Source organism: Saccoglossus kowalevskii, chromosome 16 (assembly GCF_978046115.1).
Source record: "Saccoglossus kowalevskii chromosome 16, keSacKowa6.1, whole genome shotgun sequence".
NCBI classification, from domain to species: Eukaryota; Metazoa; Hemichordata; class Enteropneusta; family Harrimaniidae; genus Saccoglossus; species Saccoglossus kowalevskii.
In genome coordinates, this window is record NC_140656.1 from 15,617,081 (window position 1) to 15,632,610 (window position 15,530).

The 15,530-nt window shown below is 33.2% G+C and overlaps 1 protein-coding gene across 3 annotated transcripts in view; it reads left to right on the forward strand.

Moving 5' to 3' along the window:
• Window positions 1–15,530, forward strand: part of LOC100376759 (autism susceptibility gene 2 protein homolog) — a 98,322-nt gene that overhangs the window by 16,971 nt on the left and 65,821 nt on the right. For all 3 annotated transcript variants that reach the window (XM_085491118.1, XM_085491120.1, XM_085491119.1), the window contains exon 2: window positions 8,299–8,406. In XM_085491118.1, coding sequence (XP_085347244.1) covers window positions 8,299–8,406 — 108 coding nt within the window. The remainder of the gene's footprint in view (window positions 1–8,298; window positions 8,407–15,530) is intronic.

A 15,530-nucleotide genomic window follows, 5' to 3' on the forward strand; every position in this document is an offset into this window, starting at 1 on the left:
AACTATTTCAGAAACCTAAACAAAATTTCAGATCAGTCACATGGTTTGGCCGCCATTTTGGATTTTAAGCAAAATTGACCAAAAGTTTGGGTAATTGTTTCTCAGAGACGATTCAACCAATCTACTATATGTTTTTATATTTACCATGCCTGGCCTTAGCTGCATACGAGAAAAATAATATTATTTTGATCAGTCACGTGGTTTGGCCGCCATCTTGGATTATGTGAAAATAGAAATTATGCAACTACATGTTTTGTATTAGTCTGATTTCTTTCAAATTTTGTATGTGCATTTGTGTCATCAGATGCATCATTTTGCCCCAATAGCACAATGTTAGGCCACGTGGCTGGGCACCCATGGGGTGGGGGCTTCTAACCTCATTAATATGCATAACTGTTATAACTCAAGCACTGTTGTAGTTAGGATGATGAATCCTGTGTTATTATGACAACCTTGAACAAGAGATTCGATTAAAATAACAAATGACCATATATGGTCATGTGAGCTCATTAATATGCATAACTGTCATATCTCAAACACTGTTGCAGTTAGGAAGTGGAATCCTGTGTTATTATGACAACAGTGAACAAGAGATTTGATTAAAATAACAGATAACCATATATGGTCATGTGAACTCATTAATATGCATAGCAGTCATATCTAAAACACTGTCGCAGTTAGGAAGATGAATCCTGTGTTATTATGACAACAGTGAACAAGAGATTTGATTAAAATAACAGATGACCATATATGGTCATGTGAACTCATTAATATGCATAACCATTATATCTTAAACACTGTTGCAGTTAGGAAGATGAATCCTGTGTTCTTATGACAACAGTGAACAAGAGATTTGATTAAAATAACAGATGACCATATATGGTCATGTGAACTCATTAATATGCATAGCAGTCATATCTGAAACACTGTCGCAGAGTAGGACATGTAACTAGTGTCATTATGAAGACATTGAATGAAAGATGTGTCCTGTGTCATTATGACAACAGTGAACAAGAGATTTGATTAAATAATAGATAACCATATATGGTCATGTGAACTCATTAATATGCATAGCAGTCATATCTAAAACACTGTCGCAGTTAGGAAGATGAATCCTGTGTTATTATGACAACAGTGAACAAGAGATTTGATTAACAGATGACCATATATGGTCATGTGAACTCATTAATATGCATAACCATTATATCTTAAACACTGTTGCAGTTAGGAAGATGAATCCTGTGTTCTTATGACAACAGTGAACAAGAGATTTGATTAAAATAACAGATGACCATATATGGTCATGTGAACTCATTAATATGCATAGCAGTCATATCTGAAACACTGTCGCAGAGCAGGACATGTAACTAGTGTCATTATGAAGACATTGAATGAAAGATGTAACTGACATTAGAAATGGCTATATATTTCTTCTTTCTTCTTTCTTTCTTTCTTCCGTAACTTTTTTCGTCAAGCCGTTTGAGAAAACCGCTGAACGGAATGGTCTGGTAATGTTCTATACTGATAGTCCCTAATGTGAACTGGTGCAACATGATTTCAGAATTTTGATTGGTCAATTAGTTTGGCAGCCATATTGGATTGAATTAAAACCGGAAGTGGCTGTTTGACCACTTTCTGAGGGTCTAGGTGTCTAGATTTTTTTATGGTATATAGTACAAGTCATGTGTAATAAATATCAGCAATAAAAACTTTAGCGGTCATGTGACTTTTCCCGCCATTTTGTTTTTCCTAAAAACGGCAAAAAACACTTAAAAATCTTCTTCTTCAGAACCACCAAGTAGAATGCTCTCATATGTAGTATTTAGCTTCTATATATGAATCCCATTTACGTTTGAACATTTTTTTACGATTGGTCACGTGGTTTGGCCACCATTTTGGATTTCTTCTAAACAGGAAGTAGTTTTTTACTCTGGCAACACTTGAGGGATTATTTTCAGTTTTGCTTCATGGCATCTGTGTATCAAACCCTTTCAGAAATCTAAAAAATAATTCAGATCAGTCACATGGTTTGGCCGCCATTTTGGATTTTAAGCAAAATTGACAAAAAGTTTGGGTATTTGTTTCTCAGAGACGATTCAACCAATCTACTAGATGTTTTTATATTTACCATGCCTGCCCTTAGCTCCTTATGAGAAAAATAATATTATGTTGATCAGTCACATGGTTTGGCCGCCATCTTGGATTTTGTGAAAATAGATATTATGCAACTACATGTTTTGTATTAGTCTGATTTCTTTCAAATTTTGTATGTGCATTTGTGTCATTAGATGCATCATTTTGCCACAATAGCACACTGCTTGGCCACGTGGCTGGGCACCCATGGGGTGGGGGTTTCTAACCTCATCAATATGCATAACTGTTATAACTTAAGCGCTGTTGTAGTTAGGATGATGAATCCTGTGTTATTATGACAACAGTGAACAAGATATTTGATTAAAATAACAGATGACCATATATGGTCATGTGAACTCATTAGTATACATAACCATTATATCCTAAACACTGTTGCATTTAGGAAGATGAATCCTGTGTTATTATGACAACAGTGAACAAGAGATTTAATTAAAATAACAGATGACCATATATGGTCATGTGAACTCATTAATATGCATAACCATTATATCTTAAACACTGTTGCAGTTAGGAAGATGAATCCTGTGTTATGACAACAGTGAACAAGAGATTTGATTAAAATAACAGATGACCATATATGGTCATGTAAACTCATTAATATGCATAGCAGTCATATCTGAAACACTGTCGCAGAGCAGGACATGTAACTAGTGTCATTATGAAGACATTGAATGAAAGATGTAACTGACATTAGAAATGGCTATATATGATTATGTAATCTCATTATTGTGCATAAGAACATGGCTCATTATATATCCTGAAAATCATACATGTATTTCGATAACCAAACCAGGTAAATACATGGTACCAACTTCATTTCGACCTCATGTTACTGATAATTCAAGCTACCAGATTGTATAACATGTGACCTCATTAATTATGAAACAGAATCTTATCAGCTTGGGCCCCGGTGACGCCGCTTGCGGCTTTAATTGGACATTATGGTTATGCCTTTATGAATGTAATTGAGTAGAATATAACAATTGCCGTTCTTTTTATCATATGTCCTTGCACATTTCGATATGTACATTAATATAAATTCATATTTTATTGCATATATTGTTGTTGGAATTATGCAATTCTATTTCCATTCTAATATTTATGACCAAATATGAATAAAAAAAAATGCATGTACTTTATTATAAATGTAATAAATGCAACATCTTTTATCAGTGGTACATATTCAACCTTGTACTGTTTTCAGTGACAGCCTGTTGTTTTTTTACACCTGTTTGTCAAATTTAATCAGAAAGTTTTAATTATTCGGTACTTTACAATGTAAAGCTCCGTCTCGAAAAAACTTTTTTTCATTTTGAGATTATTTCTAAACTGCAACAAAAATTGAGATTGTGTATAAATGACTTTTCAAGATTTTTCTTTTTTTGTCATTATCTTTATTCGGTAGTGGATAATAAACTTGGAAGAAAACCATCAGTAAAGCGGTTTACCATTTGGAATGTGATGTTAGATTTAGAAAATAAGAACTGTTTTTTTAAAAAAAATTGTACTTAGGGGAGGGATACAGAAAACCAATATAGTAGAGGCAAATTATTTGAGGCAAAACTCAAAAGTACCACACTGTGTGAAGAAAAAATCAATGTGCACAGTTTTTCTATCATCTCCACACCCAGAGATATTGGTGGTCAACCCCTAATAACAAACAAACGAACAAAGAAAGGAAATTCAATATTTATACATGAGTGAATTTTTTTTTATCTGAGCTCATACTTCATCAGTTTAGCAGTTATGGTTTGTTTGAGCATCTATTATCAAGTGATTTTAAAAAAAAGATTTGTAAATAATCGCAAGTAACATAAAATATAGAGATACCAAACATACTCTTTAATGTACGGTATAAAGATTTATCCCAAGATGATTTAATGCAAGCCTCTCAAGTGGACCACCCTCTATGATGCAATGTAGTGTTATGTGATGTGACTGTCATAGAAGGTGGTCTGCACTTGGTACAGGGTACTGGTTTTTCTGTCACTTCATGGACTTCTAATATGTTCAGTTTTATTGTGTCGTGTGTTGAGTTGCATTGGGTGGTCTGCACTGCTAGTCTCCTCGCATCGCGAGAGTGTCCCAATCAGACAGTGGGATTTTAAACCAGATGAAGACAAAAAGCTTATGTACTATGTTTTACCAGCGTGCGTGGCGCTACTAGTCACCACTCTTGTCACATGTCGTGTGTTGTGGCAATCGCATGTTTTTGCCACGATTGCAACAGTCGCATCATATTATAGAAGGTTGTCTGCGGTGTGGGCTTAACATGGAACAGTTGTTCAATTTACATTCATATGAAAGAGATACAAATGTCAACATTGACAGTGGGGATAAGTAAACATTCTTTTGTATTATGTTGTACTGTGAAATACATCCACACGCAGTTTACACTTTTGTTACTGGTTTTAGCAAGTACATGTGCACTTGTCACCCTGGCATGCTTGCTTTGGGACAAAATTCAACAATTGAACTTGCTTGACGTTTTACGATAGTTTTTTTTTATCCTCATCATGATTTTAGAGTCTGTATTGTCAATGTGCAAATAAAAAATTAGCAATACTGTAAAATCTGTATTAGAAGCCTCGGCTTCTATTAAAATGGTACAATACAACAGAAGGGATGTGGCTTCTAGAGCCTCTACACATATGAGAAATGATGAATTTTTGGTTCTCAATTGTTCAAAAAAAATGGGTGCGACTTCTATTAGGGATGCGGCTTCTAATACCAATTTTACTGTAATAATAAACATCTAATTTGACAAATGTTAGAATTTGTTTCATTATAAATCTTTTAATATAGAATTATTTACATTATTAAAACATGTTGAAATATTTAGTGTAGACTGTGTGTGTTTAGCCTATAACAAGGAAATCATTCTTGAGTCTGAAATTCAGTGGAGGAAACGTGTACTGTGTTCTTCCAAGATATAAACAGCTTGGCTCTTTTCATCACAATTTCACAAAATTTCCCGTTTATAGTCTGCATTTTCCTTCAGAAGATTGAAAATTGACTCAAATTTTGTCTCCAAAATTAGGGTTTATCTCCAGACATATTGAAAAATATAAGAAAAAAAGTGCAGCAAAAATGCAAACAATTATAACAAGTGCATGCCCCTGTTTTGAGTAACTACTCGTGCTACCTTGTTTTAGTGTTGCCTGTAGATGGCGCTGTTTGTGAAAATGAATTACCTGGTCTAAGCCTAGTGCGAGAAAAAGTTGTCACGATGCATGTTGCTGAACCATGAGAAAAGGTTCCCCAAATTGTGTCTAACAAGTCATCAGCAATCTTTATAAGACAAGATAAGCTGTGAAACACATTAACAACTACTGTAAAATAATTTATTTTCGCTGAAGGGATGATTCCGTGAAAATAAAATCCAGCGGATATACTTTTTTTTCTATATTTCACATTAAACTCATCAGAAATCAGTGAAAATAAATTCCATACAAAATGCCCAAAAAGCCTTTTCAGTGAAAATTAATTCGAGCGAAAATAAAGTATTCCACAATATGTCAATACCTGTCAATGGGTTAACTGAAATTTATTTGTACAATGTTAAAAATAAATATTGTAAAATATTTTATTTTAGCTGGAATTAATTTTCGCTTAAAAGACATTTTGAGTGTTTTGTATGGAGTTTATTTTCATAGCTTTTCATGAGTTGAATGTAAAATATAAAAAAAAAGGTATATTCGATTTTATTTTTAACTGAATCATCGCTTCAGAAAAAAGAGCGAACATAAACAAACAAAATAAACAAAATAAAGTGTAGTAGACAAGTTATAATAATATATGCGCAAACACTTGTTTTCTTTTCAATACATGTATTTATCACAGAGTAAAAAATGACTTGTTTGGTGATACAGGACAGTTTAATCTGCAATCTGTTCAAAGTGTGGGCACCCTACGCTATGTCGGCTACCCACATAGCTATGTTTAATACTCAACAAAGGATTGTTATCTGTCGGGATTATCTTGTTGCTTGTCAGATCTAAAACTGTGGCTTGTGTGTGTGTAACAACAATTTACTCCGACTCTTGTGCAGAAGGTATCCAATTCCATGTCCATAGGGATATTTTTTTTTTTTTGTATTGTATTTGATTGATTTTCACTCAGTGAGTTGATATAGATAAGGGTTTACCTGTCTGTGTGCGTAGTAAAAGATGTGGTGAGTTTACGTCAATGGGATAATCTATATTCAAAGCTTGAATATTATTCAAAATACACTGTCAGTCTTTTGTAAATTATTTCACAGAAGAAGAAAAAAAAATCTTAATTTCTGTGACAATGCTTGGTTGTTGAATCAGATGGTATGTTCAGTTGTTGCAAGGTGTGCACATACAACTGCATTTGCTCCATTAGATGCGCAACTCCAATAAAAAAGCATAAGCCAAAAACTGCAATTACGGTATTATCAATAATTAAAAATAAGTTATTTGGGTGGGGTGGGGTGAGGGTTGTTTGACAAGGGGACACTTCTGTTCATCAAGGCTGTTTTAGTACATCTGCTTTAGTTTTGTATTGCACATGTTGATTTCATATTATAAGCGTCCATATCACCTTTGAAAGTTTTCGGAGAAACTATTTTTCTTCATACTCAAATGTTGAAATGAAATTTATAACATTTTGGTATCGATATACCATATACTGTAAGATATGTCGGGGGGGGGGGGGGGGGGGCAATGTCTCCATTCTGTCATACATTGCTCAGTTATGTAAGCAACTCAAAACTCGTCTGTTGATACATTAATTTATGTAAATACCATGCCCAGTGTCAGTATGGTATATGTATAATCCTATCATATATTCTAAAGTGTCCGACTTCCATATGTAGCTACTGGCAAAAATACTGTAAACACATTGGACTAGCTGCACATCATTTCAAAAATCAGTGAAAATAAATTCCATACAAAATGCCCAAAAAGCCTTTTCAGCGAAAATTAATTCCAGCGAAAATAAAGTATTCCACAGTAACTAAATCGTACTTAACTTTAAATTAACAACGTCTTGGATTTAATAGCAAAATTACGAATTAGCTAAATTAACTAAAATAACATGCTAGCTAAAGACATGTATCACAGTACACTGTTTTTATGAATTAATTTGCTATTTCAAAGATGGGCAAAAAAAAACATTGTAAAAAAAGACAATTAAGAGTTAACAATATTATGCAAATAAGCATTGGTTTGGGTCACGTACGTACACATATTTAATTTGATTTTACCATAGTATTTACCTTGCCGTGTACTAGTATTTGGTGTTATCGGTATTTACCAATAATTTTGATGGAAACAGGCATCAATAAAGAGAAACACAGATAAATTCCTTAAAATAAATTACTAATTGTTTACATGAAATTGATTCATTAATAATTAAATGCTTGTTGACGAATGATAATATGCCTACTCCTATTTGTACATGTTCATACATGCGTGCATAGTACCGGTATGCTCTTGTAAAAATCTGTTTGTTCAATAAAAAATATAAGGAATTTTCTGTAAAGCAACTTAATTCTGCAATAGAAATTTTTTTACAAATGTAATGGATAAGTGAAAATCGTAAATCATAGTTGCTGTGAAATATTGTAAACTGCTTACTGGTAAATTTCACGAAAGACAAAATTTTATGAATTTTGTGAGTTAGTTTAAATCGCTAACTTTGTACATTGAAAATTTGTGTGAGGGTCAATCAAAACAGTGACTTTTGTGAATGCCATAAAATGGCATGTCATCAAATCGTGCTGGGTGGGGTCAGGGGTCAGGGGTCAGGGGTCTTTAACAATTGCATCACCTGTTTTCATCACAAAATAACAAAATAGTCCTCTTTGTACATGTAGTGTGCACTATCCTTCAGAAGATTGGGACAAAAATTAAAAAAAACTGAAAATTGGCTCAAATTTTGTCTGTTGGCTCCAAAACTAGGGTTCATTTCCAGAAATATTTAAGAATATAAGAAAAAAAAAGTACAGAAAAATTTGGGCGAGAAAGTCTGGTTTTGAAAAGTTGAGAAGTCACAGTTACTATTATACTATATGCAGTGCAGTAAACACATAACAGAAACTAGCGAAAACAATGGGGCATTGTGATCGTAAGGAACCTGTTTATTGGATATTAACTATCAATATTGTTGTGTTCTTAGGATGGTATGGTGAAGGCTGTGAATAGATCAAGAGACAAATACACCCCAAGGAGTCTAGAAAATGGCACGGAAACCATATTACACAAACCAAGACCTGGTCGAAAAAAGGTCAGTTTCTTTTATCTTTGCTAATCATTTGACTTGATTGCTGGTGGCTGTCATATTTCAAGTAGCATTCATCATGGAAGACAGGAGCATGTGTTCCGTCTTGATGTCTGTCTGTCACTTTACATCATGTTCATCCAGCTGGTACTGGTTTGGTGATGGTAGTAACATGATCTCCAATTACTTCTCTGTAATCACATAAAAACCTGAGTAAGTGGAATAATAATAATAATAATATTGAATTTTATTTGAATATTTTCTAAACAGAAAAAAATTATCCATGCTGATTTTTTTTTTTAAATGCACATTGAAAGTATTGTTTTGAAAGCATGCCATTTCAAACTTTGGTCTCTATCAAATAGCTTTAACAAAAGGTAGCACTATATATGTAATCTATGCTGTCTCCTACTTATCTCCTGGTGTTGGCTGTCAGACCACATGGTCAAACTTAAGTTTTCATTCACTATCTAGTATTCTTTTTTCAGATTGTAGTGTTTTTATTTGGTATACACATATTACTGAGTAGATAGGTATTTTTTTCTTTCATTGCTTATGAGTGTCATTTTTGTCTAATTTGCATAATAAGTAGGGAATACGCCTTAGATTTAACCCCCCCCCCCCCATTTTTACTACTGTAAAAGGGTTAATTATTCACTGAGTTTTAATTTTGCTTATTTCGTTGACTGGAAAATGCGCTAAATTAAAACCTAGTGTATATGTAAAATTTAGCATAGAACACATTATCTAAATGATAAAACCATGAATTTAAAACTCACTGAATATGCCTGAAATGGTAAATCAGCAAAATTTAAACCCAGTGAAAATTAGTCATTTCACAGTATGTAATGCTCCTAGAACAAAGGCGATCATAATGTCCCTAACCAATGTACAGGCAACACTTCTGACGAGAGATTCAGTAAACCTGCATATTTCACTGTTAAAAAATCATAAACATGGTCTTTTTTATCTACAATAAATGACAACGAATATCATAGTAATGATAATTGTTTGCCAGATTTATAATGACTAATAACACTTCCAGATTTCCTTTAAAGTCAGATTCAGGGATAAGAAGGAAATGTAAATGTCATTTGCGAAGTCGTGTAAATTCTTGTTAATTATTATTACCTTAACCTTTTCACCACCAGTTCCTCTTTTCACACAAATTCACAAAATAGTCCTGTTTATAGTTTGCACTTTCCTTCAGAAGATTTGGCCAAAAATAGCCAAATTTTTTGAGTAAAAATTGAATATTTACTCAAATTTTGTCAGTTGGCTCCAAAAATATGGTTCACTACCAGAAATATTGAAGAATATGAGAAAAAAGGTGAATAATTTGGGTGAGATAAGTCTGGTGGTGAATAGATTAATCTGACAGTCCTGTTAGGATCCTGAATTTGAATAGCCCCGTCTCCTTAATTCTGCCCACACTGTTTTTCTCTATCGTCGTGGCTTAGCCGCTAACAGTCGTGTTAACACATATTGTGTACGTTGCATTGGGTCATAGCGAACATGATGTCGGGGGAGAACCGTGGTGATTTGCTGGATTGCATACTGGTTGGTGGTATTTTATTCTGTGAAGATATCTGATATGTATTACTTCTCAGTAGCTGTGACTCTTTGTTATGACTGCTGGTAAACACCTCAAATGAGCTAAATTCTTTTAGGTACTAGGCTACCGTGTGTGTGATAAATTTCTAGAATTTACACACTGACCTACTTTACGTTGAATTTGGATTGTAGCAGTGCAGGTTTGTCTTTAAAATTTAGTAAGTTTGTTTAAACTTTTTCATCACCAGACTTTCTCAAGTAAATTATTCTGCACTTTTTTCTTATATTCGTCAATATTTCTGTAAATGAACTCTAATTTTAAAGCCAATAGGCAAAATTTGAGTCAATTTTCAGTTTCTACTCAAAAAAATTTGCTATTTTTGTCCCAGTCTACGATATTTTGTAAATGTGTGATGTAAAGAGGGAACTGGTGGTGAAAAAGTTAAGAAATGTCTCGCTAAAGGACATTTAATTCTCACTGATAGAAATCTTTTGTGATTTCATGGCATTTGTAAAGACAAAATTTCTTAAAAGTTGTAGAAACTCCATGTCTAAAGATGACTATTACAAAATGTAAATATAATAAAAGCACGGTGAATATTATCAAACAGTTAAAGTGCTACAGTCGTTGCGCAGCATGTGTTTGAATTTCAGGTAAACCAACAATGTATTTTATGCGCAATGTATACGTCATTATCAGTCCCATATTGAACAGGACGTGGTATGACGACTGTATCGCTTAAAGTGAATTTTAAAAAAGCGGTTAAAATTAATTAATGCTTGTACATTGTATAAAGAAATATACATTGTTCAACGTCACCTTGGTTCATGGATCAATATTTCTTCTATACCTGTACATTTTTTTGGATGAAGGCCAGAATCTTATACCTTAGTAAAAAAATAGAAATAATAACTTTACTCAAATTACAAAGCTCACTGAGGAGATTTTAACAATGGTTTTAAAACCAATCCTACTTTGCATCTCAGATCACGCAGATATGTTCCTCAGCCTTATGACTGCAATTAATATTATTTTGTAAAAGGTAATTTTCTATTCGCTGTGAGGTCTTGTGTAATGTGTGAAAGGTCCGGACAGAACATCTGCCACAAAAATCAAATGATTTGATTTTGAACTTGAAGGTGGATACTAGTATACCTTACTTCATCAAAATTGACCATCATCAATTGTTTATACGTGGACATTATTGAGTGTGGTAATAACTTAAAATTAGTTTCACATTTGTTCAATCTCATAAGATGTTTTTCCGCCACTATAACGCTATGACCTTTGTTTGTCATGTTTTTTCATTCAATTCCACACATGACAGGACATCTTGCAGGGAACAAAAAATGGTCGAATAATCAATCATTAAACGTTGGATGTTCATTAAAAAAAAAGTTTTACACACCTATGATTTTGCAGTACTACATGTGTGAGTCAGTGTCAAAACGTAAACCATATTTTTTTCTGTTCATAAATTTCTATATTTTTCTATAATTCTGTGTTAGTTTGGGAGCACATGATTATAATTTTTCATTGGTTATATGCTAAGATCAAAATCTATTAAAACAAATGAGCAAAATTTCACGGTTTACAGTTTATCATAATTGCTTTGTGCCACAGTGCTGGGTCCAAGTGCATCATTTACATCAATCACCTAAAGAGGGGGCTCTTCACAAGTCCAGACATTACATGCCTCATTAGGTGTTGTCATTTGATTCTTTATCGGGATTTGTGTGCTTTATTCTTGACATTTGTCAACTACAAAATCAAATATCACAATCGCATTTGGTTTCCTGGCGACATTTTTCTCGCAATTAATTCTGTGTCTCATATTTCATTTAATAATTTTTCATCAAAATTTCTGAATTTTTCGAAATGTTGGTATTTTCTTAAAATGGCTATTGCTCAAAATTTGAAGACAAATGCCAAGAATTAAAATTGGAAATCCAGAACTTAAAGCCTCTCTTTTTATACTCTTTTGTGAAATTGATATGTTCTGATTTCAACTGAAAATTGTACTTGAAATACATAAAATTAGAAGAAGAATAATACTGTAAAATACTTTATTTTAGCTGGAATCAATTTTCGTTGAAAAGACTTTTGCAATGTTTGTATGGTTTTGTTTCACTGTATTTTGATGAGTTGAATGTTAAATATAGGAAAAAAGATTTATTCGCTGAATTTTAATTTCACTGAATAAAGTATTTTACAGTACTTGCAAGTCAGGTCAGTTATTCCACTCCCTGTTTGCACAATCCTTTCACAAACCCAGTTACGCTTTGACAACATATTCCATCTCAAGATATAGCTGTGGTAACAATAATTTGTATATGATTTTCTGCAGTACGTAATTTTGATATACTGGTACATGAAGTCCAACAAATACATCGGTAATATGTGAATCCTGCTAACTGAAAGCAACATCACGACATTGGGCATACTTGCACGTACATAGAAATAATCAATAACAGAGCGCTTTATACTTCTCCCTTTTTTCTCTTCATTTAGTGTTTCACCTTGTCTGATTTGATTTGATTTGAATTTAATCGGTATTCATTGTCGCAATTTATACTCTAACCTCGATAACGTACTCAATTACGATGCGTATATCATCATGCCGGCACTTTGCTGGATTTGGTTCTAACATATTCAAAATGGCTGCTGATTGTAATTCTCGTTCCGTGGATGGTCTTCTGATAGAGGTTTATTTAAATTTACACTTCTGAAAATCGTAACAAGTTTTCTGAATGATGCTGATGTTTTTTTACGAAGTCATTACCCCGGGTACTGTTCTTAATAATTACTGCGATTATTTGCATTTATACTGAAGTATCAGTTTAAATGCAATGTTTATTTTCTAATAAGTGTTAGAACACTTGAAAACTTAAAATGAAATTTGATTATATAGCCTATTTGCTCTGTTACTATTAGAAGTACCGGTACACATAAAACGAGAAAATGTAAAAAAAGTTTGTATGAATTTTTTTTTTTTTTTTTTCAAACTGGATCATTAAAATATGGCTTATCTTAACATGTCTCTTATTTTCTGTTTTAGGTATTTGAATATTCCTCATTCATTCTGTGAAAAACTTGTTTTTGTTTTTAAAAAAAAATTAATTCCTGTTTTGGGCAAAGTTCAAAAGCAGGGACTTAAAGAATGAACTCTATGTATTCGTCTTTGCATGTGTTCCCACCTGTGTCTTGGACATACATGTAGCTGGGTTGATCACATTCAAACTTCATAAAAACATCATACATCTCGGGGAAACAAACATGTATGCCTGCTCATTTAAAAATTCATCAAATCAAGCATTTCTCATTTGTTTGATGTTTAGTTAAAAAAATCGTTGACTCATTTCTGTTTTGTTTTAGTAATCATTGTCCCATTCTCATTTATTTTGCAGTCTTGCCTGTAGGGAAAACATTTTGAAAATTGTTAATAATCATAATCATAATCACAGGTAGTTGTATCAAGAAGTAGATTACAATGTACTTATTGCTCTGTGTTGATTAGGAGGGACAGATCTAGGCATACGTCCATTTACGCCTGCGTACCAAGGTAGTAGTTAAATTCTCCAGAAATAGTAAAAGTACCCAAAACAGTTTGAATTCCCCAGAATTTGAATGTCATAAAAATATTTCTGTCGTTGGCAATACTCTGTGTCAAAACCTGACTAGTATCTGCCGTGTTTGCTCATACGAATATGTATGTATAGCAGAACATTCGTCCATCAACATCTACTGTATTTGCTCTATTACTAGTGTACACACTTTACGCAAATGACAGAGTTATGTCTATGGCCAAAATAAGTCATAATGCAACAATTAATATCATGTGCACTTTTAATTATCTAAAATTATTTTAATTATCTATTATCATTTTAATTGTCTATTGTTCTTTTAATTCACTATCTAGTTAAGCAAATAAATGTTCCCACCTTGACCAATTTCAGTTAAAAATTTCTTGTAAAAAACAGTAGCAACCATCAGTCATCAGTGTTTCACCATATTTTATAAAATTAATGCTGACAAATTATGTTCCACATAAAGGTTGTCATCAATTATCAAACAATTTCACCCATAATTACCATTGTGTGTGCATATGTCCACCGCTATCAAATGCATGCATGTCACACTCTGGTCCAAAGCACCCATAAATCTCTTTGAATAAAATTCGTATTGCCGGAATCGAAAAAAAGCAATATGGAAATCTGTCCAAACCATGGATGCAGGAACATCGTAACTTGAATTTTAAGCTGTGAGTGACTGCTTGTGTTATCTTGTATGATATTAAGACTTAAGTGTTGCCATGCTACGCTTTAATCCATTGCCACTTTATCTTTTGTACAAGACTCCTGATTGGTGCTTTGCATTTAATCTGGTTAAAACGTGCAATTACGTGGTGTATAATCTCTGGCATACAGCATAGGCATTGCACTAAATTTACTCGTCCTTGTATAAAAATCATAACGGTATACAGGTAACATTTCTATATACGTCCTACCCACATGACCCTCCTCCCCTTCTTTTATAGCTTGTATTCATATCCTAAACATTGATTTTTTTGTTAGTAATACACAGTGTTGTTAGAGTGATGAACTATTTGAACCTATCTATCCTCAGTACACTCTATCAATGTGTGATAAACTGGGGTGTGTGGACGTTATAGGCATTAATCTTAATTTTATCGTTTAACACTTAACAATTGTCATAGCGATGGATTGCTGCTTCTTATCGGATTTTTTAGTTCCTAAGTTCAGAGAATGGCCTTGCAACAACATTTACTCTGTGGTGTGTGAACTAGTGTAATTGAACCCAGAGTCTAGTAGAATAGAATGGAATGGAATGGAATGGAATAGAATGGAATAGAATGGAATGGAATAGAATGGAATAGAATAGAATAGAATAGAATAGAATAGAATAGAATAGAATAGAATAGAATAGAATAGAATAGAATAGAATAGAATAGAATGCTTGTAGAATACAATGAAAAAGATTAGAGAAAAAACATGTAAAATTGAACTAAATAATTAAATCGAATAGAACATAATGCAAGATAGTTTAATACATGTACTAGAAATATTCTTCCTAGTGTGCAACTTTAAAAATAAGGGGTATTGATTTGCTTCATTAACTGAATGTTTCATAAGTTGGTAACCCAATCTGTCCCTGGAGAGTAAGTCTGTACATGTATGGTATCTTGTACTAATTCACATGTGCTAAGTTTACACAGCCGGTATTTTATAGTAACCGAACTATTGCTACACCCGTTAACAGGAAATTATCTCTTGTGCATTTATCCGGTTGTGGACGCAAAGTTTGTGTAGTTTTCGTTTAGAGCCAAGCTGGAACAGTGTTCTTGATTGTGGTTCTCTCTTAGACAACGGTCGGGTCATGTTGGATCCCACTTCTATCGTAGTTCAACCCTGAGTGATTATTGGAGCTTTACTCTTCTTATTACCTCCATGCTCTGCTTAAGCTTAGCATATTTACACGGCCATTTTTGCCACCTCAAGCTGCTTGGCTTTGATAAAATGATGTTGTGTAAACACGGTAAAATCCCCAAATCAGG